This window comes from Monodelphis domestica, chromosome 7 (assembly GCF_027887165.1).
Source record: "Monodelphis domestica isolate mMonDom1 chromosome 7, mMonDom1.pri, whole genome shotgun sequence".
NCBI classification, from domain to species: domain Eukaryota; kingdom Metazoa; phylum Chordata; class Mammalia; order Didelphimorphia; family Didelphidae; genus Monodelphis; species Monodelphis domestica.
Window position 1 is genome coordinate 196,362,233 of NC_077233.1, and position 26,596 is coordinate 196,388,828.

At 41.3% G+C, this 26,596-nt stretch overlaps 1 protein-coding gene across 2 annotated transcripts in view; it reads left to right on the forward strand.

Annotated features, from left to right (window-relative positions):
* Window positions 1–1,836, forward strand: part of ENTREP1 (endosomal transmembrane epsin interactor 1) — a 74,550-nt gene extending 72,714 nt beyond the window's left edge. For both annotated transcript variants that reach the window (XM_001373708.5, XM_016423969.2), the window contains exon 11: window positions 796–1,836. In XM_001373708.5, coding sequence (XP_001373745.3) covers window positions 796–999 — 204 coding nt within the window. In that variant the 3' untranslated portion in view covers window positions 1,000–1,836. The remainder of the gene's footprint in view (window positions 1–795) is intronic.
* The last annotated feature ends 24,760 nt before the right edge of the window (window positions 1,837–26,596 follow it).

Below are 26,596 nucleotides of genomic sequence, written 5' to 3' on the forward strand. Positions count from 1 at the left end.
AAAAAACCCAACAACAACCTAGTTGGGTAAAGAGTAGACACAAGAAACCTATATACTTGACACAAAAATATGACTTTAATGGCACCGACTTGTTGTTACCACCACCAAGGCCCTATGCCATATTTCATGGTCTATAGTTTTGCCCTCTCTTTCTGAATCCTTTTTGTTACCTCCTAGTACCTTCTTTTCCTTCTCCATCTAATGCTCTAATACTGTCTTCTCTCTATCTAACTTGAGCCCTCCACTGTCATGCCTTCCCTTCCCCCTTCCTTTCCTGCCTTTGAAGAGCATTCCTGGGGATTATAGAAATGGTCTTTCCTTCCCCTATTAAAAAAGATAAAAATATAATAATAAGACTATTTAATCTACTTGTAGGATCATAGCTCTAGAAAGGGACCCCAAAGACCTTCTAGTTCCACCCCCTCATTTTACACATGGTGAACCTGAGGTCTGTGAATTTTAGATTTACTCCACCCTGCTTAGTCTTTAGAATTCTAGCAACCAAGAATGTATACACCCCCACTTTAACAGGACCAATGAGAGTCATAGGATCATAGCAATAGAGGTTAAGAAGACCTCAGGGTCCATCTAGTCTAATCCCTTATTTTTACAGATGAGAGAACTAAGGACCAGAGAGGGGAAGTAACTTGCTCAAGGTCACATAGGTAGGAGGTGGCAGAGTCAAGTTTTGAACCCAGGGTGAGGGGCTCCAAATCCGGCTCTTTTTTTAAATGGAAAAGCACTCTTTCCTGAACTGATCTTTTTCTTTTTCTTCTTTGTTTCCTTCCCCCAAAGATAATGACTCCTGATCAGCCAAGTACATCCAGGGCACAGCCGTTGCCCTATAGAAGACACCCTGGGCTCCTTCATCTGGAGAGCTGTGGAGATCTGAGCACTTTTGCTTCAGCAGAAAGTCGGAGAGTGGAGAGAAGGGTCCCCAGAACAGACCCAGAAAGGCCACACAGCCTTATTGGAGTTGTCAGAGAAACTGTGCTCTGAACGAGCCCTAGTGGGTCCCTGGTGGTCAGAGCTCCTCTGCAAAGCCGATGAGCCATGAAAGAAAACCATCACTGGAAAGCCCTGCCTCGTTGGTTGTGCGCTGGCTTGTGTCTCTGTGTATGCTGGTTTCATTGTTTAAGGCTGAGCTAGGAGAAAGGCTTTTGTTCAAGTAGTCTTTACTGTGCCGTGTTACGCCTGAGGGCTTTGGGGTTCTCGACCACTGGGATTGTTTATCTCTCCTCCACTGGCTTCAGCTCCAAGGACATTCAGGGGGCAACAAGTCTATCATTCCAGACCCAGAGACTCTTTGGACGCACCCTTCTCATTTGTGAGCTCAGTTCAGCTCCCCTTCCCTGGGCATCCCATCCCATAGGCTGTTGGAGCGTTTGGTGTGGAAGGGGATGTGGGGGCGGTGATGCCTCAGCCGCCCCTATGTCTGTCCTGTGGAAGGACATAATCTGTTTGGAGGCTATTTATAGCTGCCTGTGGCCTCTTACTGCTCAGGGAGAATGTGAGCTGGCATATAAGCAGGATGATCAAATGGCCCTGCTGTTATTGAAATGTTAACGTCTAAGCTTAGGACAACTCTCAAAGCACTTTCTTTAGGAAAACAGGAAGCATTTGCAAAAACCTGAGTATTTTGGAGGAGCGATCATGGGTTCCATTTATTCAAGCTTGCAAGACTAGAGGCAGTAACCCCAGAAACGAGAATAAAAACATTCACTTTTTACCTCTGGTATGGGTGTGTTGGATCTGTTCTTTTGCTCTGTGGGGATTCAAAAATGATTTCCTAGTCTTAAGAAGGTGGAGAAATTAAAAAGTCGAAGTCTTCCGAGAGTTAACCGTCTCTTGATTTCTTGGATATTATGGAATGACTTAGGAAGATCTGGGTTTAAATGCCGCCTATGACCCCTTCAGGCTGGGTGATCTTGGGCAAGTCACTTAATCTCTCCCTGCTCAAGGCAACTTTCTAAGAACGTGAGCTGCAGAGGAAAGGACTGACCCACATTTGTAGGAGTTCCCTCTGCTGGTGAAATCATAGGATGATGTAAGGATGATGGAATGTTAGAGCTAGAAGGGGCAGGGCTAGATAATCTAGTCTAAGAGTCCTTAACCTTTTTTTGTGTGTGTTAGACTCCTTGGGCAGCCTGATGCAGCCTGTGGGGCCCTCCTTAGAGTAATATCTTTAAATGCATAAAATAAAATCTGTTTCAAAGGAAGATGCCTTATAAGGAGATGCACAGAGGAGACCAACTATATTAAGGGTTATCAAAATTTTTCTTTTAAAGTTCAGGGATCCCCAAGTGGAAAACACTTTAAGTAGCCCAACCCTATCATTTTACTGATGAAGAAACTGGGACACAGGGAGATGGTGACTTGCCCCAAAGCACAGAGCTACTTAATGGAAGAGAGGGGACTAAACCCTCGATGGCTTCACCGAATTCCCAGGGTTCATATCACAGCATGTTATTTCTTTGCCTCTTTGTATATGGAATCTAAGGATTGGACAGGATTTATTTTTTTAAATGGGAAAGCTCTCTCCTTTGGCCTAGATTTAGCTTTAAAACAATGTTAGATTTTACTTACAGTTTTTTAACTTAGCTGGCATTGTTTTTTAAATAATTCCCTGAGCCTTGGGCTTTGAGTAAGAAGATCAAAGTTTGAATCCTGACCACTTATTATGAGCTACATGTTGCTGACCAATTGTTTCATTCATGTCCAACTCTGTATGGCTCCATTTGGGGTTTTCTTGGCAAAGATGCTAGAATGTTTTGCATTACTTTTCTAGATCATTTTACAATGAGGAAACTGAGACAAATAGGAATAAGGGACTTGTCCAGGGTCACACAGCTAGTAAATGTCTGAAGCTAAATTTGAACTCATGAATATGAGTCTTCCTGATTCCAGGCTCAGTACTTTATCCAATGTGCCACCTAACTACCCTATGGTCTGTTATAACTTTGGGCTAATTATTTAACTTCTCCAATATCACTTTTCTCATCTGTAAAATGGGAATAATACTATTGCACTGGCTACCTCACGGGAAGATTGGACTTGATGGTCTCTGAGGTTCCTTCTAGCTTTCAATCTAAGACCTTAAAATCTTATAAATATGTGTAAAAATGTCCCTTTTCCAAGAGCAAAAAGAGAGTCAATGACAAGAATTTATTAAGCTTAAGAATTTATTTATATGCTAGAAACGATGTTAGCTGCTGAGCATACAAAGAAAGATCTCTGCTCACAAGGAAGTGACATTCCAACAAGGGAGACAACACGAAGATAACAATGTACATAGAAAAAAAATGTTGTTTAGCCTTCATTTTTGAAGATGACCAATAATACCACAGTTAATTTTTTTAAACCTTATCTTCTATCTTAGTTTGATACTAAACATCAATTCCCAAAGGCAGAAGAGGGGTGAGGGCTAGGCATTTAGGGTTAAGTGACTGCCCAAGGTCACACAACTAGGAAGTGTCTGAGTCTGGATTTGAACCCAGAACCTCTCATCTCCAGGAGTGGAGCTAGCTGCCACCTAGCTGCCCCATAGCTTTTGTTTTTGAAGAGGAACAATAATATGATGTGATTTTTTTTTTTAACTTGCTCTTGAATTGGATTTAAGTGAGGCAGAGATGTGGCAAAGCTGTCTGCTTCACTCTCTTCCAGAGTCATTGAAGTCCAGTAGCATGACACAAGTCAGGATGACCAGGGATGGCTAGAGATGTAGCGGATGACCTTGGTTCCTTCCACGTCTGACCAAGCTCTAAGTGCTCCACAGAGCCTGCTTTGGCCGTCTCCATGACCATTGGAGCAGATTATTTTGGGGGTATTGATCCTCTTAAGTCACTGACGGGTCTCAGGCTTGTTGGTTACTCCACCTGCTTCAGCCTGTTGGAGGTAGTTTTACTGGGATGTGACCACTCTGCTTGCTCCAGCTTCTTGGAATCCCAGGTGAGAGTTGGGTGAATGGTAGACCCCAAAGCTGGACAAGCAGCCCTGAAAAGTGCTCAGCAAGTCCTCACACCAGAAGTGCTAGTTTCCCCTGAACACTCCATACCCCCCACAGAAGATCCAATACTCTATAAGGAAGGGATCGGGAAAAGCCTTCCTCAGAAGCTAGGATCTGAGCTGAGCCTTTTTTTTTTTAAACTCTATCAGAGTATCTCTTCTAAGGCAGAAGAGTGACAAGGGCTAGCTGATTGAGGTTAAGTGACTTGATTAGGGTCACACAGCTAAGAAGTCTACCTAGCTGCCCCTGTGAGCTGAGTCGTGAAGTGAAGGAAGTTGGGGGCTATCGAAGTCAGAAAGGAGAAGGGAGAGCATTCCAGGGGAACAGCCTGTGTGTGCCAATACTGTACACAGATTCAAGAGATAGAAAGTTGTGTGTGTCACAGAGTATGCTCTAGTATGAGGAGCCGAGATCAACTCATTTGTAAGGGGTATTAAGTGCCAAAATGTCAAAGGATTATTTATTTGATTATGGAGGAAATGAGGAGCCAATGGAGTTTATTGAGTGAGAGGGTGGGGTGACATGATAGGGAAAAAGTTCGGAATTTAAACAGTCATGGGTGAAGCAAGTCAGGTGATCTTGGAGCGGGGTCTCCATTATTTCTGGAAATTAGGGTGTTTTCTATCAGAGGGTGGACATTTGTCATGGTGCCATTTAGTGCCCTCTTCTGAGGGCATATTGTGCCATCTCAGTAATATTGCTCATTTTATCTGCAGCTGAAAAGAGCCCTCACATTTAAGGGCTTGTCTATGAGCTCAGGGCTAAAATTAGCAATGACTTTTGGGAGAGAGAAATAAAAGGCAGCAAACAGAAATGAAGAAGAGGAGAAAGAAGAGAAGAGAAGAGCTGGTTACGGTCCCTCCCCCCCACCCCCCAAGTTGAAATTTCCCCACTTTCTTCTAAAGAATTTGCTTGAGTTCTGACTCAGATGATTTTTGTTGTTGTTGCTAGGGAGGAAAATAATAGTGTGGAGGGCAGAGAGGCCAAGGGAAGAAAAGAAATTGTTTCTTGGTCTTAGATGGCAGCAGGTTTTTTCTGGTCTCTTTTTGCTCCCCAACTCTGGTCCTCTCTTCACAGTGTTGGCATTTAAAGGACCTGACATATTTCTGCAGCGTATTTACCGGAGTGAAAAGCAGACGTGTCTGGGTGGCCTGGATGCCCACAGAAAAGGGCTTGCTTTTTCACATCTCAGGAAGTAGGGCCAGATCAAGAAGGGAGAACCAAGCAGAAATGGGCTCCAGTGCACACGAAAGCACTTTACCATGTAGCCATCTGTCAACCTCTTTCCCTTCATATCTAGAAATCTCCACATAATACTCTGCGTGTGTACATACATGTTTGTGTATCTATAGCACACACACAAACAGACATAAATATATGATGTAGAATATAATACTATATGACATATACAAACATGTAATACAAATAAATGCATACGTGTGTAGATAGTGTGTTATAGTGGCTAGACAAATAGCCATATGTAACATTTATGTAATTATATAAATATGTATTTGTTTATATATATAAATATTTCTATGTCCACATGTATGGGTAAATATCACATCTTTATTTCCACATACAATTATTTTTCTACATCACGGAGATTTCGGTGATCTGGAAAATATCATGTAAAATCTTTTGATTCTCTCCAAGCCAGAAAAGAAGTCTGAAATTTTTCTTTTTCTTTTATGGGGTGTTTACAGTATAGTTCATTAGACATTTTGGGTTAAGTATGTATTTCTGAGCTTCTAAAGTTTTTTCTGTGTCACCTGTTGTCCCTTGTGTCTTCTGTGGCTTCCACAAAGCTCCCCCAACCAATTCCCATTTAATTTCTTATGCTGATTCACAACATACCAGAACCCAGTCACCACGTGGAAGGAATATTTGTAATTCGTTTATTTTGAAATCCTCTGTATTTTATATTATGCATATAGATTTCACCAGACTCTCTATCAAAGGTCCCATGACCCCCAAAATGTTAAGAATCCCTGTTTATATGAGGCAACGAGGCAGCTCAGTATTTTGTAGAGCCAGGACTAGAAACAGAGGTCGTGGGTTCAAATGTGACCTCTGATACTTTCCTACTTGGATGACCCTGGGCAAACCACTTAACCCAGCCCTTACTGCTCTTCTGTGTTGGAGCTGATACTTAGTATTGATTCTAAGATGGAAGGTAAAGGTTTCAAAAAAATAACTCCCTGTTATTGGCCATTCTCAGTGATCCCCAAGCATGTCCATTAAATGCCTCACCTAGAAGGCACTCAGATATAAATATCAACATTTCAATGAATCAGTGATTTCTTTTATGTGAGCGGGGTGTATGGGGTGCTCAGGGAGGGGTAGTATCTCTGGTATGGGGGGGCTTGTCGTGCCCTCCTAGGGCAGCTCTCCAGCCTCTGACCCTCACCTGACACCCAGCTCTCACTTGTGGCTCCCAGGAGCTGCTAGCATGCGGCAGCAGCCACATCCCAGGCAACTGCTTCGACAGGCCGGCTAAACCTTGTGAGGGTAGCCATCGGGTCGTCTTTGACCCCTGGTGAACCAGGGCTTTGCTCACCCAGCATGTGAAGACTGCTTCGGCGGAACAGAAGGAAGAAACCAACAAGAAGGTTCAACAGCTGAGATGGTGATGCAGCAAAGCACTGTGGAGTGCTTAGGGCGTGATGGAGCACAAAGGACAACACGGCCATCCAATGCAGCTGAGGAAGTCTCCAGGTGTAACGACTTTTCGTGCCACTGGCTGAGAGAGTGGGACTGTCTCTGTGCACCGACTTTTCCACTTAAATCTTCACGCAAAAGTGTCTTTGTGCACAAAAACGCAAAAAGACAATCGTCATCCTCAGTTACCAAGAGACTACTACTACTAATTATGTGGGTATTCTTTCCAGTGATTCGATTCCCAACCCTCTCATACCTTCTCACCCCATGCAATTCTTCTTCTTTTTTAAATCGTTACCTTCCACCTAAGAATCAATACTGTGTATTGGTTTCAAGGTGGAAGAACAGTAAGGGCTAGGCAATGGGAGTTAAGTGACTTGCCCAGGGTCACCTAGCTAGGAAGCGTCTGAGATCAGATTTGAACCTAGGACCTTTCATTTCTAAGCCTGGCTTTCCATCCACTGAGCTGCCCCCAACCCTGATACAGTTCTTATACACATAATCCCATATGTTTTCCCCCATGTATTTTCTGTAGACAATACACTGAAGGTGTATTCTAGGTCTTGAGATTTCAGGAGTTTTAGCAATGAAACTAAGTTGTCCATCCTTTATCCTTTGTTGTTGATCTTTGACCTGCAAAGACTACTTGCTTTGCTTTTCTTTAAAACAAAGAAACAATTGTCATTGATGCATTTTATCTTTACATCTCTCATTTCCTGCCTTGCTTTAGGTTGAGCCCTGCCTTATGACAAAAAACAAAAACAAAAAACAAACAAGCAAAAACATCTGCTATGGAATCAGAGTCGGGGTACACAGTGTTCTGTCCTATGTGCATCTTAAAATTTCTCAGACTCTACTTCAGAAGATTTGATTAAATTATTCCTTATTTTAAACAATGGAGGTACTTGGTCAGGAATGTATTGGGAACTTTAAAATTACTCCACCCATACTTAGGCATACCTTAAGGGAAGACAAAGTTATAAAACTCCTTACTGAACAATGAAAGGTACTTAACCCATACTTGTAGTGAGACAAAAGCCCTTAAGCTAGGTCTATTTTTAGATCTAATACAAAAGGGTGCTAAGTACTTATGAAGGTCAAATTAATCACTAAAAGGTCAGGCAACTTGCAAGGGGCAACCTTAGCAAAGAGGTGTGAAATACTCAGAAGTTTTAGTCCACCCAGAGAAGGTGATAACAAGATGTGAATTAAGAATGATCAGTCCTGTGAAAACATCTACTGTGATTGGTAGATGTGAAAATTTAGTGGAGGTGACATAGGAGAAATTTCTCTTTAAAAGGAGGTCAGAGGCCTCTGGACTGAGTTTAGCTTAGGAAGCTGAATTGCCGGCTCTAGGTGGCTGAACTTAGTTGAGCTCAGGAGGGTCTCTCTGAACACTAGAGTTTTGCTTGGAAGGATCTTGTGTTGAGTGATTAAAGACTGACTTAGTTTTCTCTCTTATGGAGGAAGGCCTAGGCCCTATTTCCTCTTTCTCTCTTTCTCTCTCTCCCTTTAATTCCTTCATTTATATTAATTAAAATCTCCATAAAACCCAGCTAACTTGGGTATTTCATATCTGGGAATTTTTCCTATGGTGACCACTTTATTTTTAATATGAAATCAAGACGCTAAAAAATTATCTTTACAGTTTTGGCAATTCACTGTCTTGAAACCCATATTTTCACAGTCACAGTTTATGGCAACCACTCTTTTGTCTGTACCACCTATCTGTCAGATCTTTTCTGATCCTACACTTCCTCAATGATGCATGCCCCCTTTTGCTACTTCTCTCCCTCTAGTCTGCCTTGGTTATGTGTCAGAGTCTGCTTATACCCGCCATATGCCTTGCCATTGACCTTTGGGTCACATGCAATTTAGATTCTTTGGAAATTATAGTGTTCCACTGTTGGGAAGATGTTGTTGCTAAAAAATAATAGGCTTTGTGTCAGGGATGGGAGGAATCTGAAAGTACAGTGTAATTTCCCAAATGTGATTTGGCCCAATTTTCAATTGTTCAATTCTGCGCCTGGCTATTGTCCATCTGTAGTGCCCAGAAGATATCTATGTCTTGGGAGACAGATATACCCAGCATGGCTCATTTCTTGCTATTCATATAAAAAAAGGAAAAGTTTTGGTTCCACAAATCCTTTGAATGTCTAGTCCCATATGATTTCCTAGCCCCACTGTTATTCCCGGTATGATTAAAACATCCAATAACTCCAAGTATTATATTTGATAAGATTTATTAATAATCACTAGAAATAGAGGAAAAGTATAGCCTGAGTAAAGACGAGTTTATCAGACCAAAAAAGTGGGAGGAGAGAGCACGAGGGCAGGGCTAATAGAAACTTATCTCCAAAACAGAAGGACCTGATGTGAGGACGAAACTAGGATTCTGGGAAATGTAGTCTTGGGGTACAAAATTCTAATTATACATCCCCAAGGAAGGGGGATGGCAGGGATGGGGATAGGAAGGGTAGTGGACAAAATCAAAGTCTTATTGATGCTTATTGTAAAAGCTCCTAAATCCAAAACAAAGGGTTCTCTAAACTGTTATGATAAAACTTTACTTCGTTAATCTCCAAATTGCTTCCATATCAATACCAGTGGCCAGTGTGAGCAGGAGATAGAGGGGTCAAGAAATCAGTGCCCTTGTCAGTGGCTTAGATTCCTAGTAAACCTTCTCTCTTTCTGTCTCTCTGTCCTCTCTGTCTCTGTCTCTGTCTCTCTGTCCCTCTGTCCTCTCTATCTCTATCTTTGTCTCTATCTCTGTCTGTCTCTGTCTCTCTCTCTGTCTGTCTCTCTGTCTCTCTGTCCTCTCTGTCTCTGTCCCTCTGTCCTCTCTATCTTTATCTTTGTCTCTATCTCTGTCTGTCTCTGTCTCTGTCTCTCTCTGTCTCTCTGTCCTCTCTGTCTCTGTCTCTCTGTCCCTCTGTCCTCTCTATCTCTATCTCTGTCTCCATCTCTGTCTGTCTCTGTCTCTGTCTCTCTCTCTCTCCTCACACACACACACACACACACACACACACACAAATCTACAGCCCCTGGATATAGATCAGAAGGCAAGAAAAATAATCTCTCCTGTTCTAGATACTGTTAGGGCAATGTAATAGAAATTAGGACAGCTAGATGATATAGTGGAAAAACAGGAAAATATATCTTCCTGAGTTCAAATCTGATCTCAGACATTTAGTGTCATTTATGTGACTTTGGCCAAGTCACTAAACTCTGTTGACTCAGTTTCTTCATCTGCAAAATGAGCCAGAAGGAGCAATGGGTGGTTCAGTGGACTGAGAGCCAGGCCTAGAGACAGGAGGTCCTGGGTTTAAATCTGACCTTAGTCACTTCCCAGCTGTGTGACCCTGGACAAGTCACTTAACCTCATTGTCTAGTCCTTACCACTCTTCTGCCTGGAACCAATACACAGTCTTGATTCTAAGATGGAAGGTAAGGGTTAAAAACAAAAAGAAGAATTGAAGAGCAATACTTATAAAATGTATAATGGAATAAAGCTGGGAAGGATAGCTGGTTAGGTTGAATGATAGAATCGGGATCTAAAAGTATCTTGGGGGATACCAGTAGAGCAAATTTTATTAAATAGGTTGGAATGGAAAAGCATTTATTAACCATTTTCCATGTGCCAAGTACAGTGCTCAGACCACAGATTCCTTTTCTCAAGGAAATTACATACAAATAAGGGAGATAACATTTGGAAGAGGATTTAACTTCCTGGCAAATTGAAAGGCTAAAGATTCTGCAAAGCAGAGCATCACAATGGACAGAAAGACCAAATAAATGTTGCATAGCAATAGCAAGATATATCGTTCCAAAGGACGACTGTTGGAAGGAGGAAAATGGACCCGCCGCTTGGGAGTGGTGCTCAGGGATGGCTGGGCCTATGAGGGACTGTCAGCATCTAGGTAGTAGGAGATATTTAGCACTTGATGAGAGCTGGGCAGTGAAGGATGGGGAAGGACTGAAAACAAGTCCCTACGGCCTCTTCCTATTGAATCCTCAGACACCCACTGTAATCTGTATGGCAAGAAGGCTCGAGGTAGGACAAGGGAATGTTCCCTGCCTCCTGGGGCAGCCACCACCAGTTCTCTGGCTGCCATTTGGCTCCTGAAGTAGTTGATAAATGTAAAGTCCATTAGGTGGCTGGAGTTCCAGGCCTAGAGTAAGGTAGACTTGTCTTCTTGAGATCAAATGTGACCCAAGCCAGTTACTCTCCGAGTGATCCTGGGCAAGTCATTTAACTCTGTGTGCCTCAGTTTCCTCATCTGTTAAATGAGCCAGAGTAGGAACTGGCAAACTACTCCAGCATCTTTGCCAAGAAAACCTGAAATGCTGACATGAAGAGTCAGAAATGAGTGAAGAACAATACTGGGTTCAAAAAGTCAATAGCACAAGTATAGGAGAATGGAGAGGTAGCTAGATGACATTTCATGTGAAAAAAAGGTTTTTAGCAGAATGAATTCTTCCTATGGGTCAAAAACCCCATGGAGAGCTAAAAAAGCTGATGATCTTAGACTCCATTGATAGAGGCAGAGGCAGGTGGTCTCACTGCGCTTGGCCTCGAGTCAGAGCACATTTGGATATTGCTCAGATGGACATACCAGAGTTTAGGAGGGACATCAGGAAGCTGCCAAGTGTGTGCAGGAGGTGCCCAGGATGTTGCAATCATTAAGATCATGCTTTGAAAACTAGAACTATTTAGCCAGAAGAAGAAAAGTCTTAGCAAGGAATATCGTAGGAAGATAAAATATTTGAAAAATGTCATATGCAAGACTTATTCTGCTTATTCCCAAAGAGCAGAGAAGAGGAGGATTGAGGTTTGAGCTAGCTACTAATGAGTTAGCCCAAACCAAGGCAGGTAAATGACAGGTGATAGAGTGTTGGGACTAGTGTCAGGAAGACTCATCTTTGTGAGTTCAAATCTGGCTTTAGACCTTGGGCAAGTCACTTAAGTCTGCCTCAGTTTCTTCATCTGTAAAATGAGTTGGAGAAGGACATGGCAAACCACTCCAGTGTCTTTGCCAAAAAAACCAAAGGGGATCACAAAGAGTTGGGCCTGACTGAAAAACAACTGAACATGGAATGGAAAAATGGAATAGGCTGTCTTGAGAAATAGTGGGTTTTCCCTCACTGGAGGTCTTCAGAAAGAGGCTGCGGACAGTTCGCCTTTTAGTGAGGGGGTTCTTGATCAGTTAAGGATTGGAATAGATGGTGTACAATCCACTGTCTTCCCAAGAGTCTGATCCCTCCAGACTGGAGTCAAACTGAGTGAGTACTAGAAACTGAAGAAGAAGCAAAGGATATTTTAATGCATTCTTCTCAGCAGAACTAGCATGCATGTGGGAATCCTTCTCCTAAGGAGAGAAAGCCTATTCAATACAAAAATTAGCCAGCTTTAATTGTTTGAAATGAGAGGAAGAGAAAAAAGGAAAAAGAAGATTGTTGCTTGAGGGACAGCGGTAAGGGCAGATTCTTGACAATAACTCCTTGGAGTGACTTTTGGGGTTCCTAGGGGATAGGCTGCTAAATTATCTAACCTGGATATCTCAGGTACCCTTCCTGGTGAAATAATGATCATCTTATCAGGAAAGTAACTATTCTTCTGTCTTAGAATTGGGTATCCACCCTACTTGATACCCAATTCAAAGACAGAAGGAAGAATTTAAAACAAAGTGATGGAAAAAATGTTAATAATGCAGATTAATCCTAGAAGTGAATCTTTATATATATATACTCTTCCCCTTCTGAGGGAATCTGGTTGTTAAATATTTATCAACATACCACTGCTTCTACACTACATATTCATAAGAGTCACTCTGCTTACAGGTAGGAATTTGGTTGAAGGAACTGTAGAGGAAAAGTAAAGTGACAACAAGCAAGAGATAAAAGTAACATCCCTCTTACTGAGTTATGTACTAGGTTCCTAGGAAGATGCCAAATTTAGAGAAGACACAGCCCCTGCCCTCGTGAAGCTTGAAGTTTTTTTTTTTTTTTAGATTAAAACCCTCACCTTCCATCTTGGAGTCAATACTGTGTATTGGCTCCAAGGCAGAAGAGTGGTAAGGGCTAGGCAATGGGGGTCAAGTGACTTGCCCAGGGTCACACCGCTGGGAAGGGTCTGAGGCCAGATTTGAACCTAGGACCTCCAATCTCTAGGTTTGGCTCTCAATCCACTGAGCTACCCAGCTGTCCCCTAAGCTTGCAGTTTTTATGAAACAAAAACATACATAGCTACACAGAAGGAGTAGAAAAAGAAATATAAGATTAAATGATGAACAGTTAATTTTTTCAATATAGAAAGTCCTACATGAAACGATGAGGAGTGAAATGAGCAGAACCAAGAGAACATTATATGCAACAACAGTAATATTGTTTGAAGAATGATTTGGGAATGTCCACCTCTAGAGAAAAAACTAATAAATAGAAACAAGCAAGGCATAGTTTTATGTATACATATAGCTTTTTGTCAAATGATGCCTTCTCTAATGGAGGAAGGGAAGGGAGAGACCAGGGAATTTTAAGGTAACAAACAAATCAATTATTTTTTAAAAATAAGAAACAGAGGAGCCTGGGTTCGAATCCTGACTCTGTCATTCACCACTGTCATTGCTTTTAACTTGTATTGCTTACTTGACTAATCTTGGCTCAATCTTCTCAAAGATAAAGAAGGCTAAATGAGAACATACCTTCCAGGTCCAAATTTGTGATCTTATGATAATAAGAGTGTTAGAGAAGGACGATTTAAAGTATCTGGGAAATTAGTAATGATTTGGGATATTTTGTGTGAAATTATTTTCTCTTTGGGTCCCTCTCTCTTCCCCATAACCAGTTGGATTCTAGGCTACAAAGAGTTTCTTTTCCATGTTATGGAACTTGGTTTCACTCAACCTTCTTTTGTTTTCCTTTGGGATGATAATAGGATTAGGGGTAGGGCTGAGCAGCCCCGGGACCCACTTGAAAGATTAAATCAACAAGCTCTAGCCATTGCAGAGCAAAGCAGCCATGTTGACCCAGCTATGTGGCCTAGTGTGTGTGGAAGGGGGGGGGGGGCCTTCTGGGTCTCAACAAGGACATTTTCTTTCCTGTAATGAAATAATGAGGGCTGGAGTTGGAGTCTCTAATGCCTCCTCTTTGATGCCTATTTACCCATCAGAAATGTCTTGAGAGATCCAAGTGAGGGATTGGATAATGAAGTCACAAAAAGTATATAAAACATGCACCAAAGTGCCATTGCACTTCCTTGCCCATCTGTTGTCCTTTGGTCCAGTTCATATTTTTTGCTCTTCTCATGCTCCTTGGCATCCATTTGGATTATGGAGTGAGTCAACTAGCTAGGTTAGAGTTGTCTTGATTAGTAAACTAGTTTAAAAATTAAGCTGTAAGGCCTCCCAAGAATTGAATCAATACAAGTGCTATATGATATCCAAGCTGTGTGATCCTGAGCAAGTCACTTAACCCTATTGGCTTCTGTGTCCTCATCTGTAAAATATGCTGGAGGAGAAAATGCCAAACCACTCCAGTGTCTCTGCCAAGAAAAGCCTAGATAGAGTTGGGAAGACTCAAACCCAACTGAACAATACCCATAATAACAAGGACCTCCAAGGGCAGGGAGGATGGGCAAAGCCTGTGTTAGAGATGGACTTTGAAGCATATTCTAGGAGAAGCTCAGGAGGGAGGCAGTTGGAGTGGGTCAGGACACTCACATTCATCCTATCATAGACCCATTACTACAGAAGGTCCCATTTGTTAAATAGGATTGTTTGTTTTGGGGGGAATTTGTCAGGAAAACGCTAGCAATGGAACCCCCATTGGGCCAGATTCCAACAGAATTAGAATTGCAATGGGACAAGAAGCACTTTGCCCAATTTAGAGATTGCTCAAAGCACTTGCAGACCTTCATGCTATTTGCCACCTCCCCCAAACCCCCCAGATACCAATAGGACTGATTACATTTCTGTTTGACGAGGCACTTTGTTACAGAGAGCCCCCTTCTTTGTACAATATCGGCTTCCAAAGGTTGGTCCCAATCTTGAACGAGCTGCTCTTATTCTCATTAAATGACATTCAATTTTGCTTCATTTCATGAGGGGAGACAGGCAGATGGACAGTAAGACAGACAGACACACACCACAGACAGAGACAGAGAGTCAGGGAGAGAAAGAGAGACAGAGAGAGACAGAGAGACAAAGAGACAGAGGGAGAGAGGAGGAGGAGAAAGAAAAGGAGGAGGAGGAGAAGGAAGGCAATTCCTTTCTGGTGTGATAATGTGGCAAAGTACTTGACCAGGCTTAGAACACCAATACCAACTCTAAGAAACCTTCTCTCTCTCTCTCTCTCTAAAGCATCCTCTCTTCTTAAATAGAGCCCATGGGAGTTAGCTGAAAAGGACTTTTAAAATGACCTAATTCAGCCCCCTCATTTTACAGATTCAGAAACTGAGGTCATAGAGAGGAAGTGGCTTGTTCAAGGTTATATAGCTAGTAATTGCCAGTTAGAATTTGAACTCAGATCTCTGTTGTCAAACCAGGTGTGTTCACAGCCAACCAATTGTGTATCCAACTCCTTCTGGCCTCCAGTAGGTAGAATTCTTTTTTTTCTTCTGTGATTCGGCAACTTCCTTTAATTTCTTGTTTTCTTATCCAAGTGGGGCTTAGTGTAAATAGTGACAACAGAATGACTACTTTTTAAATTCTGGTCAGGGCCTAATTTTTAAGAAATGGTCTGAAATCTTATCCTAGACACAGCAGCAGAGATGACCAGTCCACCTCATTCTAAGCAGTTCTAAGCAATTATGTACAATGAGATTAATGGCGAAGGTAATTAGTGTGAGATGATTTGTTCTCCAAGAAGTTTCCTTATGTAATCCCTGCCCACCGTGGGCACTTTAAATTGGGTTTAAAAGGCAGGGGAGGGAGCTTTGGTTTGGATCTTTGACTTCACTGGCTTAGGAAATTCCACCAGTGCAGATCAATGGCTCTTTTCAAATATACAGTCTTACTCATGATGAAAAATGCCATCCACCTCCAGAGAAAGAACTGCTGGCGTCTCTCTGCAGACTGAGACATATTATATTTCACTTTCTTTCTTCCTCTTTTGTTTGAGATCTCTTCCACAAAATGACTAAAATGGAAAAATGTTTTACATAATTGTACATGTCAAATCTGTATCGGATTGCTTACTGTCTCAGGGAGGGAGGAAGAGTGAGAGGGAGGGAGAGAATTTGGAACTCACAATTTTTAAAATGAATTCTATAGATTGATAGTCTTGCCTGGTGCACTAAGAAGATAAATGGCTTGTCCAGGGTCACACATTCAGTATATAGGCTAATTTCTCAAAAATACAATTATTTCTTATGAGAAAGAATGCTATCCACATCTAGAGAAAAAAGTCCAGAAGAAAACATGATTTATCATTTGTTTATATGGTTAAATGAGTTGGGTTTTGGTTTTAAAAGATCACTCTATTACAAAAATGAATAATATGGCAATAGGATTTGAGTGATAATATATGTATAACCCAGTGAAATTGCTTGTCAGCTCCAGGACTGGGGAGGGAAGAGGGAAGGGAGACAACATGAATCATGGAACCATGGGAAAAGATTTTTAAAAAAATAAAATAAAAATTGTATTAAAATAAAGAAAAATACAATTATGTATGACTTTTCTTGAAATTAATGAGCTGGAGCACTTCCATGGGAAGTTACCCATCCAGGGAAAAGACTGGTTACTGTTCCTTACAATAATCTGGTCTAGAATTATTTAATCTGCCAAAGCAAAGATTCAGAGGAATATAATAGCCATATTCAAATAGTTTAAAAGCCCATGAGGGGTTAGACTTGTTCTCCTGGAGCCTAGTGGGGGGAGAAGTTGGCAAAGGAGAGAAGCCGGTAATAAGGTTGACGGTACCTCCCCCTCCCCCATTAAAACATCCTTATAAACGATCAGATCAGGGGAGGTGGTTGGCACAATGGTTAGAGTTCTGGATGTGGAATCAGGAATACCTTACTAGTTGTTCCTGACCCATAGCAAGTACCAACCCCTGCCTCAGTTTCCTACCTCATAGAGTTGTTGTGAGGATCAAATGATATTATAATGGTTGTAAAATACTTAGCACGGTCCTTGGCACATGGTAGGCATTTCTCCTTCCTCCCTGGAAAGCAGTGAATTCACTGTAACTAAAGTTCTTGAAAGGGACGCTGAATGACCAATTGTTGGTGGTATTGTAGAAAGGATTGTTAGCTAGGCATGGTGGCTTCTCAGCCCTTTTCCAACTCCGAGATTCCAAGACCTTAATGGAAATGATTTAGGGAGAAGCGGAAATAACAGCTTACTTCTGGAGCTGCCTCCCCGTCCGTCACAGACAAGCCGATGAAACTTGGGGCCTGTTCCTTCAATTAAGAAACAAACGAAGCCCTGAATAATGCAAGAAAAGGGACTACAGCCTGTGCCGTCCCCATGGCGCTTCTCTACAGAATAATTGACCATCTAGGAATGGAAGTTCAGGAAATCTGTGATGCCCTGATTCCGCCAGCAGGTGGCTGTAGAGCAAAACACATCAGCTACAAATCAATCAAGTGTGTTCAGGGTCTTTAACTTGGAATCGGTGAATTTTAAAATACGGGTATTTTACTAGCTGTATTCCAATGCAATGACTTTCTTTTATAAGCCTACAGATTTGATTATTTTATTTGTCCATATTTATGTTTGTTATTTTATTTTTATTTTGAATTTTAAACATTATTCTGAGGAGGGATCCCCAAATCTCAATAGAATGCCAAAGGGGTTCAGAGCACAAAAAAAGGGCTGAAGGAGCAGGAACAAGTAAGTGGATGGATGATGGATGGATAGAGGGAGAGGAGGAGAGAAAGAGACAGACAGACAGACAGACAAACAGACAGAGGGGGATGTATGGATAATGAATGGAGCGACAGACAGACAGAGAGACACAGAAAGAGAGAGAGAGAGATAGGTAGACATGGCTATTAGGCAAGTGAGACCTCAAGTGCTTTAGCTCTTGGCCTTTCTCAATGCTCTTCCTCCATCCCCCAAGGCAGAGCACTCTTCCTCTTGAAATTCTGGTTCTCCTGCCTCCCTGTGTACAAAGTATATTATTATCAGCCTCGGAGACAGAAAGGACCTTAGACTAGGTCATCTAGTCTAACCTCTCATGTACTTATTTTTGCATATACACTGAGGTGCAGTCTTAGATGATTTGCCAAATGACCCATAGGTAGCAAAGTGGCAGAGAAGGAATTAAAAAACAAGTCCATCCATTAACTCTGAATCCACTGTGCATGCCACCTCTTAGCTATATCTACCTATCCCTCTCTCTTTCTGTCTCTCTCTTCATTCATTATCCATACATCCCCCTCTGTCTCTGTCTGTCTGTCTGTCTCTTTCTCTCCTCCTCTCTCTCTATCCATCTATCATTCATCCATCCCTCTCTCTGTCTCTCCTTCCATCCACCATCCATCCAGCACCCTCTCTCTCTGTCTCTCTCTCCATCCATCCATTCCCCCCTCTCTTTATCTATCCATCATCTATCCATCCCCCCTCCATCTCTGTCTGTCTATTTGCCTGCCTCTCCCTCTATCCCTCTCTCTCTGTCTGTCTCTCTGCTTCTCTCTTTGTCGGTCCCTCTCTATCCATCCATCCATCCATCCATCCATCCATCCATCCATCCATCCATCCCTTCCTCTCTGTCTCTCTTTCTCTCTGTCTGCTCCTCTCTATCCATCCATCATTCATTCATCCATCCCTCTCTGTCTCTGTCTCTCTTTTCATATCTATATCTCTTTATATAGTTTTAAAATCTAAGTACTAATACAACACTAAGTACTAGTTTCAAGAAAGAAAAGCAGTAAGGGCTAGGCAATTGGGGTTAAGTGACTTGCCCAGGGTCTGTTATAAGGAAGAGATAAATTTAATTCTGGCCCAATACAATCCACTCTTTCACATCCCTCAACCCCCCTCTTTTTATAGGTCACATAGGTAGGAAGTGTCTGAGGTCAGATTTGAACCCAGGTTCTCCTTTGGCCAGGTCTGGCCCTATATCCACTGAGATACCAAGTTATACCAAGTTTATGTCTTAATTTCTTGGACTTCCCCTTCCTCCCATAGTAAGTTTAAAATAAAGAAAGAGTTTTAATTTCTGATACTATACACTTGGTACCTAACACAAAGTTTGAGTTGAATTGAATTTTCTAGGAATCTTACTATATTCCTTACCTGTAAATGTTTTCAATGAATAATTATTTAGGGATTAATACTAATAATAACAGGGCAACTCCATAGCAGAGTGGATAGAGTGCCAGGCCAGAGTGAGGAAAATTCATCTTCCTGAATTCAAATCTGGCTTCAGACACTTTCTAGTTGTGAGACCCCCAGGGAAGTCACTTAACTCTGTTGGCCTCAGTTTCCTCATCTGTAAAATGAGCTGAAGAAGGAAATGACAAACCATTCTAGTATCTTTGCCAAGAAAACCCCAAAAGGGGTCACGAAGACTCAGACACAACTGCAAAAACCCCGAATTGAACAGATAAGAGAACAAAGCAAGTAAAAAGCAATCAGAGAAGGCTTCATGGAAGAGGCAAGGCTTAGACTTAGAGACCTTGATGACAGTTATAATAATAATTGATATTTTGTGTTTTATACATATTATCTCATTTGTTCCTCCCACCAACTCTGAGAAGTAGGCTTTTCTTCACAATACAACTAAAGGTTTTATTATCCTTATTTTCAAAATGAGAAAAATGTGTCCCAGAGAGAGGGCCCTGGCCAAATAGCCAGAAGTGTCAGATGAGGGAAGTGAAACCCCATTTGAAGTTCTGGCTCCTGAAGTTTTGGAGACTTTAGTGAGGCAGCCAGGGGTCACAGTGGGTCATCAGACTCATCTTCCTAGGTTCGATTCTGTCCTCAGACACTAATTGTTTGACCCTGGACAAGTCACATAACCCTGTTGGCCTCAGTTTCCTCATTTGTAAAATAAGCTGGAGAAGGAATGGCACACCATTCTGGTATCTTTGCCAAGAAAAGCCCCAAAGGGTTCGTGAACCATTGGACATGACTGAAAATGACAGACTTGAAACAGACAGAGAAGATGGGCTGTAGGTGGTGCTAATGCCACGAGTATAAAGCAGGAGTGATTGTGCAGGTGATGGATGCTCTCTCTGATTTTTCTACCTATTTTTAGATGTTGAATATTGTGTTCTAAACCCATCAAAATTTTCTCCAGGGCTGCTGACTTTACTTTTCATCAATTCATATAAGGACCAGATTTCATGGAAATCATCCCTTTTTATCATTTTTATAGCTCAACAGTATTCCTTGACATCAATATACTACAATCTATTTAGCCATCCTCTAATTGATGATTATCCCCTTAGTTTCCAATTATTTGTCACCCTCTAAAAACTGCTTTTTTTGTACATATGGATCCCCCACTCCTCCTCCTCCTCCTCTTTCTCCTCCTCTTCCTTCTCTTCCTCCTCTTTTTCCTCCTTCTTTCCTCCTCCTCCTTCTCCTCCTCCTCTTCCTTCTTTTTTGGGGGGGATAAAGGCCTAGTAGTGGTAACTGTTGGGTCAAAGATTATGAGGTTTGGTATATATATATATATGTATATATATATATATATTAGTATATATATATATGCGGTTTGGGGTATAGATTCAAACTGCTCAGACAATTGACAGTTCCAACCAGAATGCATTAAAGTACCGGTTTTCCCTCAGGCCCTTCAACATTTGTCATTTTCCTTTATTGCCAACTTTGCCAAACTTATGAGTATAAGGCGATTGCTTTAATTTGTATTGCTCTAATTATAATGGTGTGGAACATTTTTTTTTCATGTGGCTGGTGAGCATCTGGATTTCTTCCTTAGAAAACTGTCTGTTTATATCTTTTGACCATTTGTTAACTGGTGAATGGCTATTTATAGTTTTCTAAATGTGAGAACTTTGTTCAAAGATAAATGAACTGAATTCTAGAAAAGAACTCGACCCCCCGCCTCAAGTTTCTCCCCACTCCAGTTCATTCTTTGCTCAGCTGTCAAATTGATCTTTCTAAAGCTAGATCTTATCATTCAATAAACTCCAGTGTCTCCCTATTACCCCTGAGATCAAATATAAAATCCTCTGTTTGGCTTTTAAAGTCCTTCATAACCTGGCTTCTTTCTCCCTTTCCAGTCTTTTTATACCTTACTTCTTCCCTATTCTCTGGATCCAGTGACACTGGTCTCCTTGCTGTTCCTCTCACAAGACACGCCATCTCTTGACTTTGGGCATTTTGACTGGCGGAGAGCTTCATGCCTGGAATATTCTCCCTCCTCATCTCCCTTTCCTTCTATCCCTAATTTCCTTCAGATCATCCTAGCTAAAATTCCACCTTCAGCAAAAACCTTTCTTGGGTGCCCTTCCTGCTAATGCTTTTCCTCTAAGATAATTTCTAACTTATCCTGTTATAAACAGGATAACAGTCTTGTCAGGGTAGCTGGGTTGTGTAAAAATTAAATTTATATCTCTAATAATAAAAATAAAAATATTATATGTTATGAGGTTTATTAAGGATCATTAGAAATCAAGGAATAAAGAACATACAAAATAAAAACCACGTGCCCATGGCTGGTTAGCCATTTTCAAATTTTCCCCACCTTACCACCATCAATGTTGATGCTACATCATGCAAGAAGAGAGGACTTGGGAGGCATTACTGCCAGTTAAATACCAATAACTCAATCTCACCAATGTGGAAATGCAGGAGAGATTATAGGAAATTCTGGGAAATACCAAGGACTTCTGGGGAATGAAGTCTAAGGTTCAAAATCTCCATTTATGCATCCCCCCCTGAGACCTGCAGAAGACTAGTCTCTCCAGTGGGTCTTGTAAACATACCAGCTATTAAATTACAATAATTTGAGGATAAAAGGAAAAGAGAACAAGTTGCACCAGACTTGGAGCCAAGAAGACCCATGATCAAATATGGCCTTAGAAACCGTGTGTGACCCTAAATGGGGCCATGAACAGTCAAACCCAACTGAAAGGACTGAACAACAAAATATCTTGTTTGTATTTATTTGTTTTCATGTTGCCTTTTCCCCTTTGAATATGAAGTCTTTTTGTTTGTTTGTTTGTTTCCCTAGTGCTTACTTAGTACAGTGCCTGATATAGCGGGACCTTAGTAAGTATTTCTCGACTTGATTTGACTTCCCATCCTTGTGATGAACATAACTTGAAGACAGAAGGACTTTATAAGACATGCAACGAAATAGGAGGTTGACTTAAGGAGTTTTCCTTGGGAAGGGAACGGAGTTTGGACATTTGGTTTCATAGTATTCCTAAAGGTAACAAAGCATGTTATTTCAAGGGACACCTTGTCTTGTAGTGATCATGATGAAAAAAGAAGCAGAAAAAACCCCTCTACCTCATGAAGATAATTGCAGTGTATGGAGTAACATATGTTTCAGGGGAAGAAGAAATGAAGAGATTGATTCTATGACTAACTTAACAAGCTCCCCTGAACTAAGTAAATATATAATTTGATACTCAATGACTTGAATGTGAAGGTAGACACAAGAGAATAACAAAGCGTAGGTGGAAAATATGGTTCATGTTTAAGAAATGAAAGAAACCAAAGGCTTATGCATTACTCAGAAGCCAGACTTCTCAGGTATAAAGGTATTGAGATCCAGGCCTAGAGATTCAAATCTGGTCTCGGACACTTCCCAGCTATGTGACCCTGGGCAAATCCCTTGACCCCCATTTCCTAGCCCTTTCCACTATTCTGCTTTGGAACTAATACATAGTATTGATTCTAAGATGGAAGGTGAGGGTTTAAAAAATGAAATAAAATGAGATATATGCATTCCCCAAAAGCACCACACTATGCAAAATTGAGAAATAGAGGCAAGACAATACACTCAAACGAAAACCTGGCAACACAATTTTATACATGCTAAATGGTTAAGGAACACATAAACACTGTAATTAATAGTGGCTGTGCCTGGAGCCTTGGGTTGTAGCTCCTGCTGGGGATAATCCAGCACAAATGGAGGCCTCAGGCAGAGGCCACCATAGGAGATTGGGGTCAGAGTATGGGTAGGAAGTGGCCCTGTACCTACAACTCCCATTGCACTAGCAGATAGACACATTTTATCTTGACAAAGAGGAATAGTTTGCTATTGAAGTGGCCTGATCGTGGCTTGTGAATTTTGAATTCAGGTGTTATGAGATTTTGAAATTCTCATTATGCTCGAAATGTTCCCAAATTCCAAGTTTTTGAAGGAGGTGTTATAGCAGACTTGACTGTAATTGGAATGAAGGCACCCCATGAGTTGAGAGCCAGAGGGCTAACTCAGAGCTGATGGAATTGAGGGCCTTGGTCCTTCCAGACCTATAGGATGTGCTTATTGCACTTGAGAGACACCCTGCCTGGGTACTGAGGCTAGGTGGTTGGAGTTTAAAATCACTCTCATCTCTAGTCCTCTGGAGATGATTTTTCATAGGTAAGTGACAGTAGTCTCCAGACTTTATTCTTGGCTTTTTATATTTATTGACTTACAAAAACAAAAAACCAAGAACAACCCCTCCCTCCCAATGAACTGGTTCATTCTTTGAGTCTTGTGAACTCTGTGCTTGAAAGGGAATTGGTGACCAAAAGACAAAAATTAACCCACTATTGTAGCATTGGGTAGGAATTCTGGGTGGGAGCAATTAGAAAGAGAAGTGATAAATCCCATAATATCTTGAAATCCTTTGGAGTGTATGATAATAACCAATAAAAATAATAACTAATGTTTTTATAGCATTTACTCTGTACCAGGCACTGTGTGCTAAGTGCTTTACAATGATCTCATTTAATCCTTACAACCACCCTGGAAGATAGGTACTATTATGAACTCCATTTTACATTTAAGGAAATGAAGGTAAACAGAGGTTAAGTGATTTACCCAAGGTCACACAGTTTTGATCATGAGGGTATAATAATCTAAAATCCCTTGAGATTTTATCCTCTTTTTAAAAGGTCCTATCAAAAGAAAGGGTAAATATTCTTCCTCTACATCTTTTGTAGATATGGAGTGATGTGGCCTGGGAAAATTAAATTCCATTTGAGCCACTGTTTTCTTCAATCCTTCCATTTGGAGTCTAGGACTAAGGGCAACATTCTCTCTACAGCTTTACCTACAGAGATGGTGGTTGTTGTTGGAGGTGGGGGGGAGGAGGGGAATTCCCTAGTGGGCTCCCTTCCTTTATTTCCTGCCAATCAGGATACAAGTAAAGATACAATCTAGGCTGTCACCAGATCATGGCTTTTTACCATAGGAGAGGGCTAGGAGATGGAGTGATGGGAAGTTGTTGTTTTAGGTCGCCATTACTCTATTCATAATGAATACATATTTGTGTAGACAGTTTCTCTAAGTAAAGTGTAACCTCTTGAGGGCAGGGCAGTTTCTCTTTTTGACTTTGTATCCTCTGCTTCCACAAATCTGTTACATAGTAGGGTGATTCATAATGCTTGCAAGAATTGAATTGAAACCAAGGCAAAGGTCTTTCTTCTTCATTGTTATTTAGTCATGTCCAACTTTTCATGACCTCATTTGAGGTTTTCTTGGCAAAGATACTGGATTGGTTTGCCATTCCCTTCTCCAGCTGATTTAACAGAGGAAAACGAAGCCAACAGGGTTAAGTGACTTGCCAGGGTCACATAGCTGTGAAGTGCCAAAGGCAAGATTTGAACTCAAGGAGCCATAGCTTCTTGACTCCAGCCCCAGTACTCTATCTACTGTGCCACAACAGCTGGTTAGAAACCACCCACCAAGAGCATCAAATATTCAACCATGACCAAGACACAGGGGGTGTTTTTTTATTGTCATTGCAAATCTTACAGACATCAGCGCTCATTTAAATAAGGGAAGGTAGCACAGTAAATACATCACACAACCCCCCCCCCCAAAAAGAATCAAACCACTGCTGCTGTATGTACAGAGGGGTCCAGAGACATGTGACCAAAAATGTCAGAGGAATTACATTCAGTAGATGTGCAGTATCAACATTCCAGGCTCACACACATATTTTTTATATATATATATATATTTATATATTTATTTATATATATTTATATTTTATATATAGAGATCATTAAGTTTAGTGTATACAAAGAACGATATTGTTACAAATACAATACTGTACTTCTCCCCACGCTTTACAATAAGTTCTATCTCACCTTCTTTACAGAACAAGACTACAACCTCATAGTCTAGGTACTGTGCTAATATGTACAAGAAACCTCACACCCACACCGTCATCTTCAGACACTGCCAAGATTCAAGAAAGCATAAATTAAGGAGTCCTGCACTCAAGGAAACCCAAACTGAAGATTTGACAATGGAAACGATTCAAACCAATGAATGGATTTCCCCCCCCCAAACCTGAGGGAAATGGAGGCAGATTCAAGGTGGTCCCTTATATGTAAACACTGACAACAGTTATGCAACTGGGTCAAAACCGCCGTGAAGGGACAAATGGGTGTTTTCTTCTTAATCTGACAGATTATGGGAATGTGCCTGTGTATTATCTGATGTATGTAAATATTGGGTGTGTGTATGTATGTATGTATAGAGTGGGAGAAGGAAGTATTGGAGGGGTGTATAGAGTAGGAGAAGGAAGAAAGGGGAGGTAGCAATTTACTCTGGGGTCTTTGGGGGACCTGTGCTTATGAAAAATGTGACTTACCTTCTGTTTTATTTCTCAGGAAAATAAACCAGTCTCTTAATAAATGGTGGCCAGCCCTTCTGTGCATTGCTTCTTCCTCTTAAGTCTCCCTTGGTGGGCAATGGCAACTGTTATTTGAGAAATGAGCTTGGATTCCCAGGTAGTTTAGTCAGAGGGTTGTCTTTTACCGTCCCAAACTCCCAGGGGTCCTGGGGTGGCTCCCTGCAACCCTCACATCCAGTAACTAGAGCTGGACTCTTATTGTCATCGCCACAGAATGAGAAAGAGGTAAATAAATAGGGGAGTTGATACCTGACATTGGTCACCAGCACTGTTTAACCCCTCATGGAGTAGCTTTTCACTCAGGCAACTTTTGGGAAGGCTGCTCTGTACATAGTCTTCTCAATTATACATGGTATTTATCATATTTACATATATTACTATATATAGGGCTGTTAAGAAAAAACTTTAAAAAAAATGTGATCTATAAACTAAGTTGCTAACATTAAGAAAACTACCCATGAACCATATCACCTCTGCCCACTGGTGGCCAGAAACCATCACTTGTGATAATCAGCATTCACAAACCTGGAGCAAGGGACTACTTTTCCTTAATGTGAATGGTGGGTCATTAAGACAGTTTTCTTCTTGGTCTGGTTGATTCACTAAGTGTGCCATTTCTGTGTTTCTTAAACCTTTCCAGGATTTTATCAATGGTAAAAGCAGGAAATCCACTTTTTCTCCCCTTCCTTCCTTGGAATCTCCCTTCCCTCCCTTGAAACATTCACTGAGCACCAATTCTGGGTAAGGCATTTTTCTAGGAGTTGGGGTAAGAAGATCTAAAGCTGGTGAGGAAAAATGGGTGAGAGGCAGGACAATCTGTTATTCAAGCACCATCAAAAGCCAATGCCAGAGTTTTCTCCAGTAGCAACAAACCGGGAAGGTGTTACCAGTATAGCTAGGGCAGCCCTCACACAAAGAGGGACTTCCTACCATGGTGTACTTGGAGAGAAGTTTAGGAGAGGTCTTTACCTCCCAAAAGTACCACTTTTAAATTCTACCATTATCCATTCATTCCTTTTAAGGTATCTTCCCATTTGAACTTTAATTACTCCCAAAAGATACATACTAAATCCATAACTCTCTTTTTGGAGGAAGAGTGAGGAGAGCCTGACCTGTAATTTCATCAGGAGACTTCCAGTGTGGAATCTCTT